Source organism: Oncorhynchus tshawytscha, unplaced genomic scaffold (genome assembly GCF_018296145.1).
Source record: "Oncorhynchus tshawytscha isolate Ot180627B unplaced genomic scaffold, Otsh_v2.0 Un_contig_8142_pilon_pilon, whole genome shotgun sequence".
NCBI classification, from domain to species: Eukaryota; Metazoa; Chordata; class Actinopteri; order Salmoniformes; family Salmonidae; genus Oncorhynchus; species Oncorhynchus tshawytscha.
In genome coordinates, this window is record NW_024609817.1 from 464,161 (window position 1) to 490,000 (window position 25,840).

The window sequence follows — 25,840 nt, forward strand, 5'->3', positions numbered from 1 at the left end:
CGTTGAGGGATAGTTTGTTATTCTGGCACCACCCGGCCAGGTCTCTGACCTCCTCCCTATAGGCTGTCTCGTTGTTGTCGGTGATCAGGCCTACCATTGTTGTGTCGTCTGCCAACTTAATGATGGTGTTGGAGTCGTGTCTGGCCATGCAGTCGTGGGTGAACAGGGAGTACAGGAGGGGATTAATGGTGTTGATGTGAGCCATTACCAGCCTTTCAAAGCACTTCATGGCTACGGACGTGAGTGCTACAGGTCTGTAGTCATTTAGGCAGGTTGCCTACGTGTTCTTAGGCACAGGGACTATGGTGGTCTGCTTGAAACATGTTGGTATTACAGACTCAATCAGGGACATGTTGAAAATGTCAGTGAAGACACTTGGTCAGCACATGCCCGGAGCACACGTCCTGGTAATCCGTCTGGCCCCGCAGCCTTGTGAATGTTGACCTATTTAAAGGTCTTACTCACGTCGGCTACGGAGAGCGTGATCACACAGTCGTCTGGAACAGCTGATGCTCTCATGCATGCCTCAGTGTTGCTTGCCTCAAAGCGAGCATAGAAGTGATTTAGCTCATCTGGTAGGCTCATGTCACTGGGCAGCTCGCGGCTGTGCTTCCCTTTGTAGTCTGTTACAGTGAAAAATCTAAATCTTTCTCCATTTGTGTACGCCCCTATAGATTCAATACATGATGTATTCAGGTATGTCGTGGAGGGTACATGTAAATGCTGTTTACACACCTTTTTACTCTGCATATAGTTTTTTTTGCCATATTAGCATAGTTAGCATTAGAAAGCCATCTTGACCACGTAACTACATTCCTGGATGTATCATACTGGACCTAGTACATCCTTTCTAGTGCTCTGTTGAAGTCATGCGGAATTGGTCCATTCTAGAACAGGGTAAAAAAAAAACATGCATAGCATTGTATGTCTATAGGTACAAGTAGCTGTTCAGTTCTGGGACAGGGAAGGGCAACTCCAGTCCTCAGGGTCCTGATTGGTGATACACTTTTGTCCCAGGCCTAGCTAACACACACCTGACACCAATAATGAACTTATCAAAGTCTCCAGTTTAGAATATAATAAGTTTAATGAGGCGTATTAGTTAGGGCTGGGGGAAATGTATGACACCAATCAGGCCCCTAGGATGCAGAATCACATTATTGGAAACAAAGGCTGTTCTGATGGCAGGCCTGGTTGTGGCTAGATATGTTTGAGTTATGTCAGAGACAATTGTAGAATTGAGTTTTACCCTAACCCTTTTCCTAACCTTAACCTAATTTTCCCAACCTGCTACGCTAACTCTCCTAACCTGCTACGCTAACTCTCCTAACCTGCTACGCTAACTCTCCTAACCTGCTACGCTAACTCTCCTAACCTGCTACGCTAACTCTCCTAACCTGCTACGCTAACTCTCCTAACCTGCTACGTTAATTCTCCTAACCTGTTACGTTAATTTATTTTACCTTTATTTAACTAGGCAAGTCAGTTAAGAACAAATTCTTATTTTTAATGACGGCCTAGGAACAGTGGGTTATGCCTATTCAGGGGCAGAACGACAGATTTGTACCTTGTCAGCTCGGTGATTTGAACTTGCAACCTTCCGGTTACTAGTCCAACGCTCTAACCATTAGGCTACCCTGCCGCCCCATTCTCCTAATTCTCCTAATCTGTTACAAAAAGTCACTTCAGCTGCACTCCATCTAGTCAGGACCGGCAGGTCTGCCCGCAGAACAGCGTGTGTTTCCAATAAAGCGATTCACCCCCAAGGACTCGAGTTGCCAATCCTGTTCTAGGATGTTTTGCTGAAGTCCATTTCAGTGGGCGTGTCCTAAAGTCATTAGGTGGCACCCTATTCCCTATATAGTGCACTACTTTTGACCAGAGCCCTATGGGGAATAGTGTGCCACTTGGGATGCAGACATTGTCATACGATCCATTATCCATCAGTCCAGTCCCTAGGCCGGAAGAGTGAAGAGTGCACTGATGAAGGCGCCGATGGTTGTGTGTGATTGTGGCTAAAGTGATGTTTGGGAGTGCAGTGAGGAAATGGCCGTCTGTTTGTCACATTAACAGGGTCATCCCACTGAGACTTAATCAATAACCCCATACACTGTCTGACACTCAACTGGGGCCCTATAAAATCTGTGATGCGGAGAACGCGGAACGAATCATGGAATCCAGACATTAAAACATAATTTCAACAATATTCAAAAATGTATTGAACTTAGTAGGAAATCGACTAAATGTATTGAACTTATAAGAACATGTATTAATATGCCCAAGATTATCATAAAACATGAACAAAATTCAATGATTCGTATTTTCCTTTAACTTTCTGAAGAGGCAATGCAGGAATGCCCGTCTGTGTGTGAGTGTTTGTCTACCACTTGTAGCCGTTAGTGATGACGCTAACAATGATAACCTTCTTCTGGTAGATGGAAAGGCTTTGCCAAAAACCTTCTCAATTAAATTAACTACAGTATGTCTACCTGGTATCATAATATCATGATTATTTGCATCAATCCAGTGGCGATTTGTTTAGCCAACTCTGCAATGACATGTGTGCTACAAAGATAACCAAATTAGTCTATTGTCGGTGCACAGCTGAATTAAAGGGCATCTTCTATTTTTCCCAGACCTCAAAAGTGGTCTCCTGATGCGGTTTAAGCATTGTTGTGGACTTAAAACATCCAATATTGTTGTTATTCAATTAAAAACTTGCAATTTTGAGAGCAAAAATATATGAAACTGAAAAACTAAAACTGAGAAAATCAGAATTAGGCAAAAAATAAAATGTCAATGGGCCCTACTAATAGCTACAGGTAAATGCCAAAATAATGGAAAGTAATAATGAAAGGAGGTGCTTCCACACAGGTGTCTTTTCTGCGTTAATTAGGAAATTAACATCCCATCATGCTTAGGTTTATGAATAAAAATGCTGAGCAGGCCATTATTTTGGCTACCAGGGCTATGCTACCTGGCTACCAGGATGACAATGCCTCCATCCACAGAGCACAAGTGGTCACTGAATGGTTTGGTGAGCATGAAAACGATGTAAACCATATTGCATGGCCGTCTCAGTCACCAGATCTCAACCCAATTGAACACTTATAGGAGAATCTGGAGCGGCGCCTGAGAGTGTGTTTTCCACCACCATCAACAAAACATCAAGTGATGGAATAGAGACAGAGTTCCAGACACTTGTAGAATCTATGCCTAGGTGCACTGAAACTGCCTCTGCATCTCATCTCTGGGGTTTTAGGCTGGGTTTCTGTATAAGCACTTTGTGACAACTGCTGTTCTAAAAAGGGCTCTATAAATAAATGTGATTGATTGTTCTGGATCACGGTGGCACAACACCCCATTAAGACACTTTATGTTGATGTTTCTGTTATTTTGGCAGTTACCTGTATTAGGCTATTATCTGGAGGCCAGTAGTGTACTGTTTTCATCCGTGTTTCAAATCACTGTGGAAAGAGACACCAAAGCAACAATGAAGAAAAATGTAAATCTGCGAAAGCAATTCGAAAATTTGCCATGTCATATGACACATTTAAGCAGTCGGATATTTCAGTCTTTTATTCTCTGACAAATATACACTACCATCACTAAACACTGACAAATGAGAAGCGTTTAAACAGTAAAGAATTGGTTTGATACAGACACATTGACACAAGTGTGTATGGTACCACAGCATCTTGGTGGTGGAGCTGAGGCACAGAGCCAGGGGCTGGATGGAGGATTGTGTCTGGGCTGAAAGGGATCCAGAGAAAGGGGTAGATAGGCTCACACCGACCCCCTCACTACTGGAACACACCACTAACACACTGCCAAGTTCTTAGGATCCCACACACGCACAAGCACGCATGCACAAACACGCACAAACACATGGATGCACACACAAGGCTCTGCTGACTCAGAGAGCACACCAGATACCATTCCGTTTTCTTCCGTGATATTCCTTTTTTTCCAGAGGGAACGAGAAAGAGAGAGAGAAACTAAAACAGACAGAGAACACACTACTAACTGCCAAGTGCAGAGTATTTTTTTGTGTCAGATCTATCTTGTCCTTCTGCCTATGGTACAAGGAACATAGGTCTCTCTGTTGCTCCACTATGAAGAAGAATACTGAATTAATCCATACGAGACTGCTGTATCCAACCCCTCCGATACACACACGCGCACAAAGTTGGAGAGGCTGGAGCAGAGGGCAGCCACCCTGCAGCGCCCAACTATGTACAGCTAGCAGATTTTACTTTTAGATTTTGCCTAATATAATGCAGGTTCTGATTCCGGGCTCCTGGTGTCCAGCTTCAGAGCATATCTAGCTATGGGAAACACTGGTTTGAGAATGACTGGAGAGTGGTTAAAAGGAATCCATCAAGCATGCCATCACCCCCACCCCACTGTCCTAGTGATGGGATCCAGACTGGTTCCAGACCCCCTATCCCAGGTCCACCACCCCTTCTCCCCACCAGTCCATCCCCACACATCATCAATACCCCTCAAACCCTCTGTCACCCCACGCACACACACGGGCCCCCCCCTACCCCTCCCACCCCACACACACACACACACACACACACACACACACACACACACACACACACACACACACACAACCCCCTCTGGAAGCGCTCACATGAAAGGGGACCAGCTTAACGTGTCATTGATCAGGCCAGCCAGGGGTCTGCAGCACAGCACAGGGGGCTTTCTAGAGCTATCGGTCACTAGGGGAATCCCATCCCAGAGAATGCACATCACACACACACCCCCTCACATGCAAAGGCATACATCACAGCCTTCTTTTTACTGTACTACATGTGCAGTTATCCGTCTCTAATAAAAGTATATGGATTACATTTATATAGTATTTTTCTTCTGGTTGGATCTATATAGTTGTTTTATAGAGCTTTGGTCAGACACACACACACAGACACACACAGGCACAAGCGCTCACACAATCACACACACACGTCCAAGTGTAGTAGGTACAGCGATATAGGCCAGTGGTTCCCAAACTGAGGTGTGAACTCGACAGCCCCTCCCCCCAACTCCGTCCGGCTTTCAACTTGCTCTTGAAAGTTGTAATAGTAGAATGCACAAGGTGCAGATTCAAAATTGGGTAGTGCATCATAAGTTTTCCTCTTGTCATGTCAGTCATTATATACCTTAGAGAGATATTTATAACTTGTCAGAAATGCTCAGATCAACTAGCATAGTTTTTTTCTAGGTTTTTTAGATTTTGTAGTAATATTTCGAGTCACTCAAATACCATATGAATACACATTAGACATGGAAAAATGTATAGAATTGCAAGAAAATATGCTTTAAAAACAGCAAAACGTCCTTTGCATCCCTTGGCAAAATGTGTAGAATTGCAGGAAATAAGCTTTAAACCTGCAAAATGTTGTCTGTCAACAAGGGGGGGGGGAGAACTTTGGGGTATATATAGGTCCCCAAACTACATACACCCTGATATATAGGCCCTACATACACGCTCTACTTCTATTGCAACACATCTGGTAGGTAATTTACCTAAACAGTGTATAGCAGGGTAAAACACCCTCCAACGCAGACAATACCCTTACCTACACCTCAATGTCTAGACTTTGTCACAGTGGCGATGAAGATAATTGGCGTAATTAGATGCTTGCATCACAGACAATGATGTATGTCAACAAGCTATTAAGAGGTGATTATGCCTTGAGCAATGCCTTTTAGCACATGGTTTAAGCACTGTGTCCATGAGCGCACATGGACACACACGATCACACTCACAATCACATGCACACACACACACGTACATGTAAACAATTGTAAATAAGACACACACGGACACACACAGACACACAGTGGGTTAGGACTGGGCGATATGGCCTAAAGATCATATCATTATTTTTTTCAAACTTATTAATGATATATTGTATATAAAAATTATGTTCTCTAAATAAGCTTGTTTTTTTGTTGCAATAATCACTGATCTGGCTTCCAAGTCTGTCTATGGAAATTATTGTTTGTTAAACATTTAACCAGAACCATGCATAATGCACATCCACTAATCCAATCAAATGTATGTCACATACACATATTTAGCAGATGTTATTGCGGGTGTAGCAAAATGCTTGTAATAATGACTTCCGGGAGCAGGCATTATAGCAAATTAACACACTTAAACAATCTCTCAGGTACAAGCCTACGTGCTAGTGAGTAACCAGCTGATCTTTATATTTGAAGTTCAGCCAACTTGGATCTACAGTATTTGGTAGCTAACAAAGTAGAACAGTTGAATTGTTATGAACACACCCTTCTGTCCACTCCAACTGTTTGAAAAGCATGCTAGCCTGTCAACGTTTCAGGTGTAGAAATCAAGTGGCCTACCTTACAGCGTTGTGTTCAACACCACCTAAAGCAAGACCGATTCAAGACCAAGACTGGAAGAGGGAGACCGAGTCAAGACTAAGACAGGGAGGGGGGCGAGGGTTCTGAGACCGAGTCAAGAACGAGACCAGAAAAATGTCAGATTCAAGAACATGATTGAAATTGTGTCCATGGCTTAAAACTATATATTTTTGTATACCAGCCACTGTGGCATGTAGACTTTTAAAAAAAAAATCAAACAGCCACTCAGTTTTAACCAGCCAAAATATTTTTGTTACCATAATTACACTAAAAATCCTCCAAAAAGGATGAACATGCTTAGTAATGTTTCTAAAACAAGAAATGTATTACTAGTAAGAAGTAGCGTGGTATATTTATGCAAAAAAAAGACATACGTTTTGTCATACCCGTTGTATACGGTCTGATATAACACGGCTGTCAGCCAATCAGCATTCAGGACTCAAACAACCCAGTTCATGCGCAATTTAATCTAATATTCTGTGAGTCTTTTAACCAATATATCTGACAAAAATGTTCAGCTGCCCCTTTAAGGTTACCTTGGGGCCATTCGAGTCAATGTGAGCCTGTGAGAATCTCACTAGTAAAGGCCAACGATGTCTCTTTGCTAGAAATGGATGCAAACTCACACATTGAAAAGCAACCTAGCTTGTGAACAAACCAAAGTAAATAGCCAAGAAACACGAGGACAAAGTCTCACTAGACTTTAGAGTGAAATAGTCCAACTTTTATGCCTGCTTCTAAAAATAGATCTTTCAGGACTTCACCCAGTGCGCACAGGCCCCAGACAGGCAGTGTGCTAGGCAAGGTGTGATAGCTATAACGTCAGGATTCGTATTTCTTTGTGTATTACCAGATATGAAACAAAAATGCTGAAATACTTTGAAAACAGCTTACTGCAGCATTTATTAGCTATAAATCACAACTTGCACATAAAAAAGTCATGTACCCATACTTGACTTTTTACTATTTCTATGAAATGCTCACACTGTAGAGCCTACGAGTGTGACCAACCGACAACGTTTCTGGTGAATTAGACAGTCTTACCAGTCAAAACCAAAATCTATCCGAATTTGCAGGTGGCGGTGTTAATTTTAGGCCCTGATTGTGTCAAATTACCACCCTGATAAGAGTTCAAAATGTCCAATATGTCGGTGTTCATACAGTATTTCAGAAGAACATATGGATTCTTTAGACCAGAGGTTCATAAACATTTTCAGTCTGGGACCCAAATTAGAAATTCAGTGTTTTCTTGGGACCCAAGCTCATGAAAACATGCCACCTCTTGGGGGTCGTAAGCTAGATTTGGTTGGGGGGCTCCCCCACTTCATGGGCAAAACTATTTAGTGGCCTCCGTCTTCACAGCGGAGAGAACAATGTACATTTTAAAGTTAATTTCCTGCAATTGTACACATTTTACCATGTGGCAGATATCAGAAAATTGCAGTTTTAAAGCAAATGTCCTACAATTCTACACATTTTGCCATGACAATATGATATCGGAGTGAGAGTGACTAACAAAATCAATGTGGGGACCCTGCAGGTCAGGGCCCCTGGGCACGAACTCTGCTTGCATGGTCGGTATTTGGTGATGATTACTACAAGTTTAGATAGCTGGCTGGACTAACTTACCAATCTAAAAATGTTTAGCTGGCATGGCTAATTGAGTGACTGTCAGTGATGGACAGAACAAAACAAAAACTGCTGATGGACAACCAAATTTCCAAATTGTACGTATTTTTTTAATTCTACATGAAATTTGTGGTCCTTTGTAGCTCAGCTGGTAGAGCATGGCGTAATACCAGGGTAGTGAGTTTGATTCCTGGGACCACCCATACGTAAAATGTATACTTGCATAACTGTAAGTCGCTTTCGATAAAAGCATCTGCTAAATGGTATATATTATATATTCTAACTCTCAACAGTAAGTTGAGACCCGATTGAGTACCCCCCCCAAAAAATGATGTTCACATTTTTAAATGTTTTACATTTAGCCAAAGCTATTTTTAGAGCAGCTTACAGGAGAAATTAGGGTTAGGTGCTTTGCTCAAGGGAATATCGACAGATTTTTCATCGAGGGGATTCAAACCAGCTTTCGGTTACTGGCCCAATGCTCTTAACCGCTAGGAACCCTAGGATTTAAGTAGGAACCCTAGGATTTGATAGGCCATAAGATATTATGTCATAAAAGAAGTGTGGATATTTGGTCTGGCAAAGCGGTTTTATGCACTGACTGAATGGGAGCTGATAATCACAGGTGGTCTCAGGAAGAAATGCTGATTTCTTATTATCTAAGACCAAGTAAAAATGTATCAGACACCGAGATAAGACCGACACACTCAATATGTGGTCTACAACACTGCTAACTTATTTCTCAGAATGAGAACAAGTTCGTAATTCCTAAAATAATTGTGTTTTATGCTTATTGCACATTTATAAAACAAACTACGTAGTACCGCAATGCTACGTACAACAAACTGAGCATTACATTTCCAGAATAAATGTTTATCGATACTCTCGTTTTAGTAGTGTTTGTTCCGCTCTCAATCTGAGTAGTTGAGACATAAACAGGGTATGGTTAGAAAGGTTAACATCTCCTCCATTACAGTAAAATAATATAAATGTGTGTTTCAGTCTCCAGGTTAACGTCTCCTCCATTACAGTAAAATAATGTCTCAATGTGTTTCAGTCTCCAGGTTAACGTCTCCTCCATTACAGTAAAATAATGTCTCAATGTGTTTCAGTGTCCATTCGACCCATTCTGTTGGACCAAACCTCAAACACAAATAGCGAGTTGAAACCGCTTGTCAGAGAAGAAGTGATCTCTCATCTTTGTTGTTGTGAGTGGCAGGAGGGGCTTGGTGTGTGTAAATGGGAAGGTGCACAGAGAACAAAAGGAGCAAAGGAGACGAGAAAAAAAAGACAACGTGACAACAATTCTGGTACACGGTAAAACATACATTCAAATTAATCAAATGAATTGGATATATCGCCCAGCCCAAAAGTACATCCACTTAGACTACCCCTGTCTGTCACAACGTGCTCTCTTCATGAATTCTGCTGTGACAATATGGAAAACAGTCATTGCTGCTGCACTGCTGGGTACTTGGACCATCCATGTAAAGGCTCTCTATATCTGTATCATGTTCCAATAGCATAATATCCACTTACACACGCCCACGCCAACAAGCTGTATATTCATGAGAGACAATGACACCAGGGAGTTTCACATTCGAGTCCCAAACGATGAGCTCTTCACACTGTAGCCATTATCTAACTCTGGCTGTGAACATGTACTCTTAGTTGACACAGAACTGCCACTGTGTAGAAGTGCTGCCATAGAATGTGCCTACAAAATCATCAGTGCCAGAGTCATCGATATTCAGTGTGGCCAACTATCCTCCATGTTGTTTCCAAGTGTTCAATAACAATAATGTACTAATTGGAAATCTCAATGGAATGTCTGGTATGTGTGTGTCCCCCAGAGGGGAGCAGTGGAGTGCTGTCTGACCAGACCCCCAAACGTCTTTCATCTTTGATTAGCGAGGCCTCTGGGGTGCTACACCCCCCCCCCTTACCTCTACACACCCCTCATCCCCCCCAACTCCTTCAACCCTGAATACTGATCAGCCTGATCCAGCTCTTTCTCCTTTTCTGTCTCACTCTAACTCTCTTCCACCCTCTCCATCCCTCTCTCCCTCTCCACCCCCAATACCACCACCTCTCTTTCTGCAGCACTTGGGTTATAGTCAGTGTAGGTTCTCTAAATTCTCAGTAGAAATCAGTGGTGCTGTATGGGTAGGTAGGTAGGTAGTGAGGTAAAGAGCAGATGGGCTAGGAGAGAGACCTAGGAGGCCTGGGAGCTCTGGCCCTGAGGAGAGGGTTGAGGGTTCTGCTCTCCTTCTGGCTGTTTGAAGGGGGGTAGAGTCGAAGGAAAATCAATAGGCATGGAGCGCCAGGCTCTGTGATGGCATTGGTAATCGGCTTTCTGCATTAATGTTTCAGAGGCTGGGAGAGAAGCCTAGCTGGCAAGGGGCGTGCGGCGAGCACAGAGGGCCCCAAACACACACACACACACAAAAGCAAAAGTAAAAACTGTTACACATACATTCACCACCACTATCCCTCCTTTAGTTTCCTTCAAAACAGAATACTCAAGTATCCAGACATTTGAAGCCGGATGGGAGGTTCCGATGTGAACCACACTTTCATGATGAGTAACTTAGACCGAGACCTGAAGACCTTTAGCTCCCCGGGCTAATGCTTAGCTCAGTGGGCTAATGTAGTCGTGTTACCAAGGTTCAAACCCAGTCGGTCACACTTGCTTACAGCAAAATAAATAAAGTCGTGGTAGAGTTTTTGTGAACCGGATGCTTACACATGCTTACTACCATAAGACAGGAGGGCAAGGCTATTCACCAAACCACTGGAGAAAAATACTAATAGACTGTAAAAAAATATGTTGTTTCAACTTATTATTTCCAGTCATGTAGTTGCATGGTGTTTTTCAAGCTGTATCAACTTTAAATTTCAAGCTATCCTAACTTACACCAAATTTGCTTTGACTGACAGAAGATAGTTAAGTCAACTTCACCATTTGTCAGAATAACGTATTATTCCAGGTTGAATCAATGTCAAATTTAAAATGTAGAGTTATCCTAAACTAACACCAAACGTACTTTGACTAATATAAGAAAGTCAAGTCAACTTTAGTTTGTCAGTATAACCTAATTATAGTTGAATCAATTTACATTTTAGTGGAGATAACAAGTCTCCATTTTTAAATGACTTAATATTTTCATTTAATTTAACCTACTATGAAGTTAAGTTCACAATATTCACATTGACTAAATAACCCTAACAATGATATAATAGAGATTACGTTGTTACCAGTTTCAAAACTGGCAGTCCACTCAGTACTGTTAACCAACCAACAAACAAACCACTTTAACTACAACAACATTCTCAGTAGCGGTTGCAGAAACATTTTACATGTGGTTGTTTATCTACCTTTGTTGAATACACTAACAGAAGTCGCTCTGGATAAAAGCATCTGCTAAATGACCAAAATGTAAATGTAAAAATGAACGGTTACAAAGCATGCTGGGTATTATTATAATGAACCCCCCAAAATAATTTGATCATCTGTCATATATTGTCAATACAGCAGATACAGTTTAGTTTCAGTTTATTTGACTTTTTGGTTGTGAACTTCTAAGTTGAGAAAAAACGTTGATCTTTGGTGATTCAACTTAGTTACTGTCACGGAGGTGTCAGTCCGTGACAACGTATTTCTGACTTTACATATTAAACAACCAGACATGGAAATGGTATACGGGTTTATGAAATGCACATTCCTTTATTGCATATAATATGTGTATGATGCCTCATCCTTCGGTGCTTCCGATGTAGTCTGCCAAGAGAGAAAAAATGGTTGAGAGTTCGTTGGCAATTCATTTGTTTGTGGTGCCACATTTACTGTTTCTTATCATGCGTTTTCTGATCATTGTTGCCATTCAAGTGCACAGGTTTCGGTAATTAAATTTCTAGAAGTTAAAAGAATTGTTTGCAAACATAGCCTAACTGTACTCCTCATAGGTTAAACTCCCACACTAGTAGAAAGCCACTTTTTAGAGCTGAAAGATGATTTCCAGAGCTTATCCATGATGTTGCACAACGATGTAAGTCAATAAGTGATCGTTTTAGTCAAAGTATGATATACTTGGGCTTGAAGTGCCAAGTCCGAATGTTTGACTTCTGATGTTTCCGTGAGTCTTATGTTTCTTATCCTATGAGATGGCATGCAAATTACTTTCATCCCTTGTTTTGTCTCAGGGCTGGGTTTTATTTCAATGATACCAACCACCAGCATGGCAATGTTTATTAATCAGAAACACCTGCTGCAAAGTTCTTCCTATTCGCAAGTTGTCTGAGAGTCAAACAACTTTTTTCTGTAGCCTACACTCGGGTCTCCACAAGATTAAACAGCCACAAAGTCAAATGGGCTATATCGTACAAATGAAAACCAAAATTAACAATGTGGTTAAGGTGACAGTTAGGTTTAAAATCCTATTTTAAGAAGAGAAAATGTAGACAGGGTCTATGATTTTGTGGCTGTGTTAAATAGTGATGACCCTACACTTGGCCACCTTTCCATGGAGCAAATTAAAATAGAGGGGTGAAAACTAATCTTTTAGAACCTCCCCTTTTAATTTTTTTACCCCTTTTTCTCCCCAATTTTGTGGTATCCAATTGATTAGTAGCTACTATCTTGTCTCATCGCTACAACTCCCGTACGGGCTCGGGGGAGAGACGAAGGTTGAAAGTCATGTGTCCTCCGATACACAACCCAACCAAGCCGCACTGCTTCTTAACACAGCGCGCCTCCAACCCGGAAGCCGCACCAATGTGTCGGAGGAAACACCGTGCACCTGGCAACCTTGGTTAGCGCGCACTGCGCCCGGCTGGTGAGCGATGAGACAAGGATATCCCTACCGGCCAAACCCTCCCTAACCCGGACGACGCTAGGCCAATTGTGATTGACGCTAGGCCAACAGATCCACAGATGATGCCATCTCTATTGCATTCCACACTGCCCTTTCCCACCTGGACAAAAGGAACACCTATGTGAGAATGCTATTCATTGACTACAGCTCAGCGTTCAACACCATAGTGCCCTCAAAGCTCATCAATAAGCTAAGGACCCTGGGACTAAACACCATCCACTGCAACTGGATCCTGGACTTCCTGACGGGCCACCCCCAGGTGGTAAGGGTAGGTAACAACATCCTCCACGCTGACCCTCAACACAGGGGCCCCTCACAGGTGCGTGCTCAACCCCCTCCTGTACTCCCTGTTCACTCATGACTGCACGGCCAGACTCCAACACCATCATTACATTTGCCGATGACACAACAGTGGTAGGCCTGATCACCGACAACAACGAGACAGCCTTAAGGGAGCTCAGAAACCTGGCCGTGTGGTGCCAGGACAACAACCTCTCCCTCAACGTGATCAAGGCAAAGGACATTATTGTGGACTACAGGAAAAAGGGGACAGAGCACGCCGGCATTCTCATCGATGTGGCTGCAGTGGTGCAGGTTGAGAGCTTCATGTTCCTTGGTGTCCACATCACCAACAAACTAACCTGGTCCAAGCACACCAAGACAGTCGTGAAGCGGGCACGACAAAACCTATTCCCCCTCAGGACACTAAAAAGATTTGGCATGGGTCCTCAGATCCTCAAAAGGTTCTACAGCTGCACCATTGAGAGCATCCTGACTAGTTGCATCACTTACTGGTATGGCAACTGCTGGGTCTCTGATCGCAAGGCACTACAGAGGGTAGTGAGAACGGCCCAGTACATCACTGGGGCGAAGCTTCCTGCCATAAAGGACCTCTATACCAGGCGGTGTCAGAGGAAGGCCCTAAAAATTATCAAAGACTGCAGCCACCCTAGCCATAGACTGTTCTCTCTGCTACCGCACGGCAAGTGGTACCAGAGCGCCAAGTCTAGGTCCAAGAGGTTTCTAAACAGCTTCTAAGCCCAAGCCATAAGACTCCTGAACATCTAGTCAAATGGCTATCCAAACTATTTGCATTGCCCCCCCTCCCCTCTCCACTGCCACACTCTGATGTCATCTATGCAGTCACTTTAATAACTCTACCTACATGTACATACTACTTCAACTAACTGATGCCCCCGCACATTGACTCTGTAGCGGCACCCCCCTTTATATATTGTCATTTTTTTACTGCTGCTCTTTTATCTCTTATCTTATCCGTATTTTTTTTAAACTGCACTGCTGGTTCGGGGCTCGTAAGTAAGCATTTCATTGTAAGGTCTACACCGGTTGTATTCAGCGCATGTGACTAATAACATTTGATTTGAAGAGCACCCAGAGGCCCTTAAACTGTCCCCAGAGGGACTGTGTTATGTGTTGTGTTATGTTGTTTAGTAAATATGACGTAGAAGTCAGTAGTCTCTGATCTCTTTACTGGAGCTGTTATAACTTAATGTACAAAGCACATTCAGCTTGTCAGTATGTCTATATGGTATAGTCTGTCTCCATTCTCATGAGGAAAGTAAATAGCATTATAAATCAGGATAGGTAGTAACTGTATATATTATATATATGCTCAATGAAATAATGTCATTACAAAGTTAACTTTTATCAACACAATATTAACAGTACATGACATACATAACAAGTCTTGTCTCAAATATAGCAGGAAGCAAACAGTGTTACAACACATGTGCTGGTACCACTTTATACAATATTACTTAAGATCTTCAAAAATGAAATGCATTTGTATTCAACGTGTGCCTCGCACAAATGTGTGTGTTTGTATTCAGTGTGTAACTGTCAAACCTCAGATGGCCCCCCCCAAAATGTGGGCGGGGTCAAACGTTTTACCCCGCCCACATTGAGCCCCACCCCTGAATTGCACACTGCAGTGAGGGGTACTTGGTTTGCTCAGTATTGAAGTGTCTGTCTCCTCACTGAAACCTCCACTGCTAGGGTGGCCTCTGTTACAGTTACATAAGTATAGACAACAGGACATGTCATTTTAACTTGACATTTTTTGTCAACAACTTATGTTGCTTCAGTAGGTTTAACTTTATGGTTATGAATTTCTAAGTTTAGGCAACACATAGTTCTTAGCTGATTCAACTTGACTTCATAAGTTAAGACGATTTGATAAGTTGTAGTTATCTAAACTTGACAAGTTTTGTCAGCACAACTATTATGTTGCTTTAGTTGTTTTGACTTCATGGTTGTGAATTTCTGAGTAAAGTAAGTTAAAAAAAAATGTATAACTCAACTTAAATTAATGCGTTTATACATTTTGAGTGAGTTTTTTGGCAACACAACAAATGTAGCAAATTTAGTGGACTTGGCTAGATAAAATGAGTCATTTTGACTGAATCTCAATATATAACTTTATTTGTTTTTACAGTGTACAGTAATTCTAAAGATCGGTACTCCCCTGTCACCCAAGCCACAGAAATCAGGTTTTCAACTCCAGAGCAGAACAAGAAGTGATAAGAGAGAGTTCTGGACCCAGGGACAATTACCTAAAGCCAACACAGAGAGCAGGGAGGGAAGAAAAAAAGAGAGAATTTGGCCTAAAAAATGCACGCTGCAGGTCACTGGCGAGATAACAGAAGCCCTCTCAGTGGTCGAGATTACTCCTTTGTGTGCACGTGTGAGTGTATGCGCTCTGTACAGCAGAGTGCGATCCTTTCCAGACGCCGAATCATAATCTCTGAGCTCTTAAGGTATTTGGTGTTTATGCCACAGTTTCCACATTGCTTCCCCCTGACGTTAGTGTGTGTGTGTGTTTCCCTTGACATTATAGTGGTATAAATCAGTAGGGGAACAGACAGCCCCCTTGTAGAGACTGGTACGGAAAGGGGAGCTGCCATAGGCAACACTCACGGCCCGCACCCTCCCACCCACTCAACTCTCTCTCGCCTCTTTCTCAGCCAGATGTGCTCTCCTCTCTACAACACCTCCACCTACACACTGATACCAGTAGTGCTGAAACATTCACTTTCTGTCCCCTGTTCTACTTAGTTGAAATACTATTGGCTACTTTTGTTCTACAAGAAAGTGCTTTATTAAGAAGATAGGCGTATTATACAATGTTAAAAGGTGAACTTAAAAGGTAGACATTCATTTGATTTGAAAGGATAACTTATTTTCTCACTTCGATAATTGTGGCATTGATGGATAAATTATATTAGCCAAACATTCTACCATAAACACAATGGTCACTCGCAAAGGCTCTTTACTGCTGGAATTAGATCTGATGGGACTATTCTAAAATTCAACCATTATTAATACAAACATTATTAATTTTCCCCCATTTATTGACCTTCCCCTGCTTGTGCAGTTCAGTTTTATTATATCGTTCGTCCTAAAAGGCAATGAAGATTGCCATTTGTCAAATAAGCGCATTTAGGTAATTTATGACAAACCTGCGAATCTTTTCAATATAATGCACTTCAATAATGACTACAGCGTTTGATGACAACAAATAGGCCTATCAATAGTTCTTCAGTAGTTTTTGGGCAACGAAAGTCCATTTGTTTTTCATTGTGCTAACCTGGTTACTCACCGAAGCCATCTTCCATATCTAACTTTAGGGACAGGACACGTCTACTCTTTTCCGTCGCAGTTGAGATGACTTTCTAGGTTTCTGGAATGACACATTGATAGAAAAACGGATCCTACAAAACCAGACTCTTGAATAATAAACAGTGTATTTTAGTTACACTCTACAAGCAAATTTTGGAGTTTCGAAAACTCCTGAAATGCGACAGAAAACGTGTCATCTGTTGGATGTAACTGCGCGCCACTCATTCGGTTGTCACGAGATGCTTGACCACCTGGGGCTCATCAATATCGACAGGGAATTGGCGGTGGCGCGCGTGACACAGCTACATTCCCGCCTTTATTGATGAAGTGACAAACTTGAATGATGGTTTTCACCTTGTCACCTCCTAATCTTCTAATTATACATTTATATATATATATATGTATATATCAGGCTATCATAAAAACAGAATAGTCATTGACATTGAAGATTGTATTCTTACTTCTGTTGACATCGAAATATTTATTGATTTGCAGTAGGCCTATTAGGGGCGTTGGTGACGTTTGTTTTTCAGTCTTTTTATAATTTAATAATAATATAAATACCACTACTGTAGATGTAGGCCTAGCTTATAACTGCAGATTTTACCCAGGTGAAGTCACCTTTTTTGTTCCTCTTCCTTTGTAAGCATTCTCAGACCCCAAGGGACATATTTCTATCTCAGTGTGTAATCAAAACACTTTGTTGTGGCTGAAGACAGTTTGCAGACTCTTTGACACACACTTTCTATCTCCTGCAGCATTCTCTCTATGTTTACACACACACACTTGCCCACAAGCACATACACACACACCTATTTTCTGAGTTGCTGTTGGGTCTTGTAGCAGTGCCATTCCTCAGTGACAGTATTGATTGTAGGGCCACTAGACAGACGGTGTTATTTCTCTCAGTAGTTATCTATTGGACTCCCTGTGTTGGGATTTCTGCCCCTCAGGCTCCCTGCTATTTCCTGTCGGTCGCTGGTCAGTGTCTTAGGCTGAAGTTATGCTTTGGTCATGTACAATGGTGTACTGTAATTAGGACTTTTCTCCATGAATAGGTATGTAGTATGTAGCTCTTGTAAGGACTGTGGACTATGCACAATGTAAGAGTTTGAGTATTATGTAATAACAGTGGCCTAGTGTGTGTGTATATGCGTGCATACCTGCATGTGTGTGTTTGTGAGTGTGTGTGTTTGCATGCGTATGTACGTATGTGTGTGTGTGTGCGTGCGTGTGTGTCTGTGTGTATGTGTGTGTGTCTGTGTATGGGTGCATGCATGTGTGTGTGCATGCATGCGTCTGTATGTGTGTGTGTGTGTGCATGTGTGTGTCTATGTGTGTGTATCTGACCTCTTGGCTGCAGGGTAAAGGGTCATCAGCAGTGCACAGTGCTGGCAGTCCCACCAGAGGAGGGCTGCACTAATCCTCTCCTAGCCTAGGAATGCCACCTCCAGCTCAGCCTGCCCAGCCACCAAAACAGACACACACACACACACACACACACACACACACACACACACACACACACACACACACACACACACACACACACACACACACACACACACACACACACACACACACACACACACACACACACACACACACACACACACACACTTACACAGCTACCACGTACGTAGGCTTGCAGCCGGCTGGCCCCAGATGAGCCCTGGACACTAATTGGAGTCTTTGGAGCGTTTGGAGTCATGCAAATATCTCCGGCTTTACTCAGATACCCTTCTGTTCCACTTCCACTCCTCTACAATCCCTTCATTCCACCTGACTGGAGGATAGAAGAAGAGAGAGAGAAGGATTGGAGGAGAGGGGAGGGTGGGGGACACACAGCTGCCTGTTGTTGCCTTCCCTTGGGCTCTGTGGCTGGGGTAGCGGAGGCCACACTGCGGCCTGGCTGGATGATTAGGGGCTGGTTGTGGAGGTGTGTGTGTGTGCATGTGTGTGAGTGCTTGCATGTGTGTCTGTGAGCGCTTGTGTGTGTGTGTGTGTGTGTGTAGGGGCTTGTCATGTACAGTACATCACAGGAGATCAGCAAACCAGCCTGAAAGTCAGATGACACGAGCACATGCACAATACCCCCTCACCCCCTACCACACACTCTCATCCACTAACCCCCCTACTGTCCTTACACCCAGACAGAGGAAGGGAAGAAGTGAGAATGAGGGGAGAGGGAGATATATATAGAGAGCAGTTGGGTTAGCCACATAAAGAGAGAAAATTAAAAGACACAAGTAAGTTGTTTACACTGGTGGAGAAGCTGTTCAGACCATCAGACTTTTTATACACTGGTGGAGAAGCTGTTCAGACCATCAGACTGTTTACACTGGTGGAGAAGCTGTTCAGACCATCAGGCTGTTTACACTGGTGGAGAAGCTGTTCAGACCATCAGGCTGTTTACACTGGTGGAGAAGCTGTTCAGACCATTAGACTGTTTACACTGGTGGAGAAGCTGTTCAGACCATCAGACTGTTTAGACTGGTGGAGAAGCTGTTCAGACCATCAGACTGTTTACACTGGTGGAGAAGCTGTTTCAGACACTGGTGGAGAAGCTGTTCAGACCATCAGGCTGTTTACACTGGTGGAGAAGCTGTTCAGACCATCAGGCTGTTTAGACTGGTGGAGAAGCTGTTCAGACCATCAGGCTGTTTACACTGGTGGAGAAGCTGTTCAGACCATCAGGCTGTTTACACTGGTGGAGAAGCTGTTCAGACCATCAGGCTGTTTAGACTGGTGGAGAAGCTGTTCAGACCATCAGGCTGTTTAGACTGGTGGAGAAGCTGTTCAGACCATCAGGCTGTTTAGACTGGTGGAGAAGCTGTTCAGACCATTAGGCTGTTTACACTGGTGGAGAAGCTGTTCAGACCATCAGGCTGTTTAGACTGGTGGAGAAGCTGTTCAGACCATCAGGCTTCATTCTTTTGACTTGGACCTCTGGCTCTGAGACTGGGCTGAGGGGGTCAATTGACATTTAGAAACAATTAGTGCTTGTTATTAAGCACCATACCTCTCTCTTCCCTATGAGGTCTCCTGATCTCAGATGTTTTATATTGGAGATGTATGGCGTTTAGACTTTGATAGGTTATAGCATGCTATTTGCTGAATACCAAGTTAGCTGTTCAGTTCATTGTTTGACCAGTGTACAAGCTGCACTGCTCATTAACACCCCTCCATCCATCCCTCCCTCTCCCTCTCTCTCTTTTTCTCTCTCTCTCTCAGTTCTCCAGCCAACATGTACCAACCATAAGGGGAGTATGATGACTCCTCAGAGAACACGGTAACTCTTTGGGCATACCAACTTGTAAATTAGGCCCCTTTATCTCCTGCCTCTTTACCACAGGCGGCTGGTGTCACCTTAATTGGGTAGGAAGGACTCATAGTAATGGCTGGTGTCCATGTTGTTCATACAATTACATTTACTCCATTCCAGACATTATTGTGAGCCGTCCTCCCCTAAGCAGCCTCCTGTGGTCTCTACCTACCAGTGGACCTTCCCCTGTACTCCCCAGAGGACCGGGACTCCGGTGCAACAAGTCAATGACCACATGTCACACAGAGAGAGCTAGTGTTGAGTGGCTCCTCTTCACAACACCGCCACACACCATGCTTCCTGCCTCACCGTCCCCCTTCCCCCAAAGATCCTTTAGTCCCCCCTTTGGTCCCCCCTCATTTCTCAGAGGAAGTCCACCCTTCCTGAAGCCATCAGTCCTGCCTCCCATAGGCCAGGCATAAATGTTACCTGTTGGGTTGGGGGTGGGCGCAGCGGTAGCGCTGTGAGGTCCACACTGGGCTGTGTTGTTTTAGCGGCTAAAAGAAACACAGGTCTGAGGGGTTCAGTGTGAGGGGGCCAACGGGTTTTCTATATTGGGTTGTTCTCTCTGACTGGAAGGACGTGTTTGTTTTATATTCTCTTCTATGAGAGGTCCTTTAAGATTCGGCTGCATGCGCAAGTGCCCTGAATGAATTTGAAGCGAGCTCCCAAAAAAGAACATCGCACATGCTTTTAACGAGGACTCAAATTATAGTTGATAATGGCAGATGATATTGTGTGATAGTTGATTTGATAGTTGATATTGTGCGATAGTTGATTTGATAATTGATATTGTGCAATAGTTGATATTGTGCGATAGTTGATATTGTGTAATAGTTGACGTTGTGCGATAGTTGATATTGTGCGATAGTTGATTTGATAGTTGATATTGTGCGATAGTTGATTTGATAGTTGATATTGTGCAATAGTTGATTGGATAGTTGATATTGTGCGATAGTTGATTTGATAGTTGATAGTTGATTTGATAGTTGATATTGTGCAATAGTTGATTGGATAGTTGATATTGTGCGATAGTTGATGCGATAGTTGATGTGCGATAGTTGACATTGTGCGATAGTTGATATTGTGCGATAGTTGACATTTGATAGTTGATTTGATAGTTGTTGATAGTTGATTTGATAGTGCGATAGTTGATATTGTGCGATAGTTGATTGGATAGTTGACATTGTGCGATAGTTGATATTGTGCGATACTTGACATTGTGCGATAGTTGATTTGATAGTTGATATTGTGCGATAGTTGATTTGATAGTTGATAGTTGACATTGTGCGATAGTTGATTTGATAGTTGATATTGTGCGATAGTTGATTTGATAGTTGACATTGTGCGATAGTTGATATTGTGTGATAGTTGATATTGTGCGATAGTTGATTTGATAGTTGATATTGTGCGATAGTTGATATTGTGATAGTTGATTGGATAGTTGACATTGTGCGATAGTTGATATTGTGCGATAGTTGATTTGATAGTTGACATTGTGCGATAGTTGATTTGATAGTTGATATTGTGCGATAGTTGATATTGTGCGATAGTTGATTGATAGTTGACATTTGATACGATAGTTGATTTTAGTGTGATATTGTTGATAGTTGATATTTTGATATTTGATAGTTGATATTGTGCGATAGTTGATTTGATAGTTGATATTGTGCGATAGTTGAAATTGTGCGATAGTTGATTTGATAGTTGATATTGTGCGATAGTTGATTTGATAGTTGATATTGTGCGATAGTTGATTTGATAGTTGATGTGATAGTTGATTTGATAGTTGACATTGTGCGATAGTTGATTTGATAGTTGATATTGTGTGATAGTTGATTTGATAGTTGATATTGTGCGATAGTTGATTTGATAGTTGATATTGTGTGATAGTTGATAGTTGATGTTGTGCAATAATGTCAAATTCTTTGTGATATGATGCAGTTTAAGATGATATGAATTGGCTCTCACTGACTATAAAGGTACTTTGGGAGTCCTATACCCATCCAATCAATGGCCTTGTCCCGTCCATGCTCCTCCATCTGTGAACATGTCAGTATTCCATGTTGGCACTATCATGCACACAACATCTTAATGACTTTAGACAGAGAGTCAAGCTGTGTTTCTCCTTATGTAAAGCCAGTCAGATATATCAATCTACCACCTGTAGGTAGCCCACTCAATACAGCTCCAACACCACCGCCCGTCTCTGGGAACTTGAGCTAGAAACTTCAGTGTCCGCTCTAATTGACACTGGTTGGTCTTGAAAAGGTTGTTTTTGATGGATTTGACCAAATCCCTAGCCTGGCTGTTTTGTCAATCGAGGAACAAATAACATATTGTGCAGCAAGAACGAATTGTTGATGTTGCTAGAATCTATAGTAATTCATGACCAACCCTGAGTTGGGATAAGCAACGTGATAAGACCTTAGGACTAGTGACTAAGAATGCACCTTATTGTTTTCTTAGAACTCCGTTAGACCCTCCTAGTTCAAGGCCAGTGGTTATAGGCTCAGGAAGAAGAGATAGCATGGCGTAGAGGAGGAGGGGGATGGAGTGATAACACTGAGTGTTAGAGGAAGGGAGGAGAGATGGAGGAGTAGACTAGAGTGAATTCTAAGCAGCATTGTTGGAACCCAGTCGACATCGTCCGACCCCGCTTGTAACCGGCGGTAACGGCTGTGCCCCCTTTCATGTTGAGATTTACACGGGTGGAGGGGAGGGTAGGGAGGGGCAGACCTGCAGGACATCGCCTGTGAGAATGACCCTTGACCTCCCTCTCTTTCCAGAGCCGCGCTGGGTCCCCGTTGGAATACCCAGAGGTCTTTGCAGCGCCCGCCTGTGTCTGTGGTGCCAGCGGTGTCAGATAGCTTAAAGCTTTTCTCAAATGTATTTTTCAAAAGGGGGGAAATCAATAGCAAAGGCCGGAGAACACTGGCAGGAGCAACACAAGCTCCTGATGTTAACTCACAGCTTTAATATTTGAGAGACACAATGTGTTAGGGGCGCTGGTACAAGACACAGCTGTGAGGCCATCATGGTTTTATATGTGAGAGAAAAATAAGTAGATAAATGGATAACGAGTCTGTTTTCCAACCCAACCCCTAACCCTCAATTCTGTATTATCTATAATATTACTTTTATCACTGTACTGTTGGGAAAGAGCTCACAAGACTGTCACTGTACTGTTGGAAAGAGCTCACAAGACTGTCACTGTACTGTTGGGAAAGAGCTCACAAGAATGTCACTGTACTGTTGGGAAAGAGCTCACAAGAATGTCACTGTACTGTTGGGAAAGAGCTCACAAGAATGTCACTGTACTGTTGGGAAAGAGCTCACAAGAATGTCACTGTACTGTTGGGAAAGAGCTCACAAGAATGTCACTGTACTGTTGGGAAAGAGCTCACAAGAATGTCACTGTACTGTTGGGAAAGAGCTCACAAGAATGTTACTGTACTGTTGGGAAAGAGCTCACAAGAATGTCACTGTACTGTTGGAAAAGAGCTCACAAGAATGTCACTGTACTGTTGGAAAAGAGCTCACAAGAATGTTACTGTACTGTTGGGAAAGAGCTCACAAGAATGTCACTGTACTGTTGGAAAAGAGCTCACAAGAATGTCACTGTACTGTTGGGAAAAGAGAAAGTTACTGTTGCTCACTCAGCAAGAATGTCACTGTACTGTTGGGAAAGAGCTCACAAGAATGTCACTGTACTGTTGGGAAAGAGCTCACAAGAAGAATGTTCTCACAAGAATGTCACTGTACACAAGAATGTTGTACTGGAAAGAGCTCACAAGAAGAATGTTGGAAAAGAGCTCAACTGTTGTTGGAAAGAGCTCACAAGAATGTTACTGTACTGTCACAAGAATGTCACTGTACTGTTGGAAAGAGCTCACAAGAATGTTACTACACTGTTTTACACCTGTTACACGAATAAACGTAGAATCTTGACACTTCTTTTATCATTTGCAATTACCTTTAGTGGCTAACGGTTACTTTGCACACTCAGCTTGAGACCTTAAATATGATTTTTGATTTGCTGATTTCAGTCAGTTTCATAACACATACTGTATTTGTCTTTGATAAACCGTTGCATTGGTACAATTGTTTAAAGGAACAGCATGTAACATTTATCCATACATTAGTTTTCTTCATGGTTTCTTAGCACTGCTTTTTACCTTATCATAATAATAAAAAACATGGACATGAAGTAGTTTTGTATTGCTGATGTTTTTGTTATTGTAGTCAACCTTGCGAACGACAATCATCTTAATTGAGGAAGTTGTACACACAGCAACAGCTGGACCGGCTAGTCGCTGTAAAACGATAATCATCTTAATTGAGGAAGTTGTACACACAGCAACAGCTGGACCGGCTAGTCGCTGTAAAACGATAATCATCTTAATTGAGGAAGTTGTACACACAGCAACAGCTGGACTGGCTAGTCGCTGTAAAACGATAATCATCTTAATTGAGGAAGTTGTACACACAGCAACAGCTGGACCGGCTAGTCGCTGTAAAACGATAATCATCTTAATTGAGGAAGTTGTACACACAGCAACAGCTGGACTGGCTAGTCGCTGTAAAACGATAATCATCTTAATTGAGGAAGTTGTACACACAGCAACAGCTGGACCGGCTAGTCGCTGTAAAACGATAATCATCTTAATTGAGGAAGTTGTACACACAGCAACAGCTGGACCGGCTAGTCGCTGTAAAACGATAATCATCTTAATTGAGGAAGTTGTACACACAGCAACAGCTGGACCGGCTAGTCGCTGTAAAACGATAATCATCTTAATTGAGGAAGTTGTACACACAGCAACAGCTGGACCGGCTAGTCGCTGTAAAACGATAATCAGCGGCAAAATGTGGTGCATTCAATCACACTGCAGAAAAAAACTCATTATCCCTCCATTGCAAAAAATGTCAAAGACTCCAGCCACCCTAGTCATAGACTGTTCTCTCTGCTACCGTACGGTCTCTCTGCTACCGCAACGGCCTCTCTGCTACCGTACGGTCTCTCTGCTACCGTACGGTCTCTCTGCTACCGCAACGGCCTCTCTGCTACCGCAACGCCAAGTCTTCTAAACAGCTTCTACCCCCAAGCCATAAGACTCTTGAACATCTAATCAAATGGCTAAACAGACTATTGCATTGCCCCCCTTTTACACTGCTGCTACTCTCTGTTGTTATCATCTATGCATAGTAACTTTAATAACTCTCTACCTACATGTACATATTACCTCAACTAACGGTGTCCCCGCACATTGACTCTGTACCGGTACACCACTGTATAAAGTCTCCACATTGACTCTGTACCGGTACACCACTGTATATAGTCTCCACATTGACTCTGTACCGGTACACCACTGTATATAGTCTCCACATTGACTCTGTACCGGTACCCCACTGTATAAAGTCTCCACATTGACTCTGTACCATTGACTCTGTACCGTACCCCCTGTAAAGTACCCCACTGTATAAAGTCTCCACATTGACTCTGTACCGGTACCCCACTGTATAAAGTCTCCACATTGACTCTGTACCGGTACCCCACTGTATAAAGTCTCCACATTGACTCTGTACCGGTACCCCACTGTATAAAGTCTCCACATTGACTCTGTACCGGTACACCACTGTATATAGTCTCCACATTGACTCTGTACCGGTACACCACTGTATAAAGTCTCCACATTGACTCTGTACCGGTACCCCACTGTATAAAGTCTCCACATTGACTCTGTACTGGTACCCCACTGTATAAAGTCTCCACATTGACTCTGTACCGGTACACCACTGTATAAAGTCTCCACATTGACTCTGTACCGGTACACCACTGTATAAAGTCTCCACATTGACTCTGTACCGGTACCCCACTGTATATAGTCTCCACATTGACTCTGTAACGGTACCCCCCTGTATATAGTCTGGCTATTGTTATTTTACTGCTGCTCTTTAATTACATGTT

At 42.7% G+C, this 25,840-nt stretch overlaps 1 protein-coding gene across 1 annotated transcript in view; it reads right to left on the bottom strand.

Annotated features, from left to right (window-relative positions):
- The window catches only part of bnc1 (basonuclin 1), a 67,506-nt gene extending 50,718 nt beyond the window's left edge, over positions 1 to 16,788 (bottom strand). Inside the window, exon 1 of the mRNA XM_042318824.1 lies at positions 16,525 to 16,788. Coding sequence (XP_042174758.1) covers positions 16,525 to 16,533 — 9 coding nt within the window. The 5' untranslated portion in view covers positions 16,534 to 16,788. The remainder of the gene's footprint in view (positions 1 to 16,524) is intronic.
- Between the last annotated feature and the right edge of the window lie 9,052 nt (positions 16,789 to 25,840).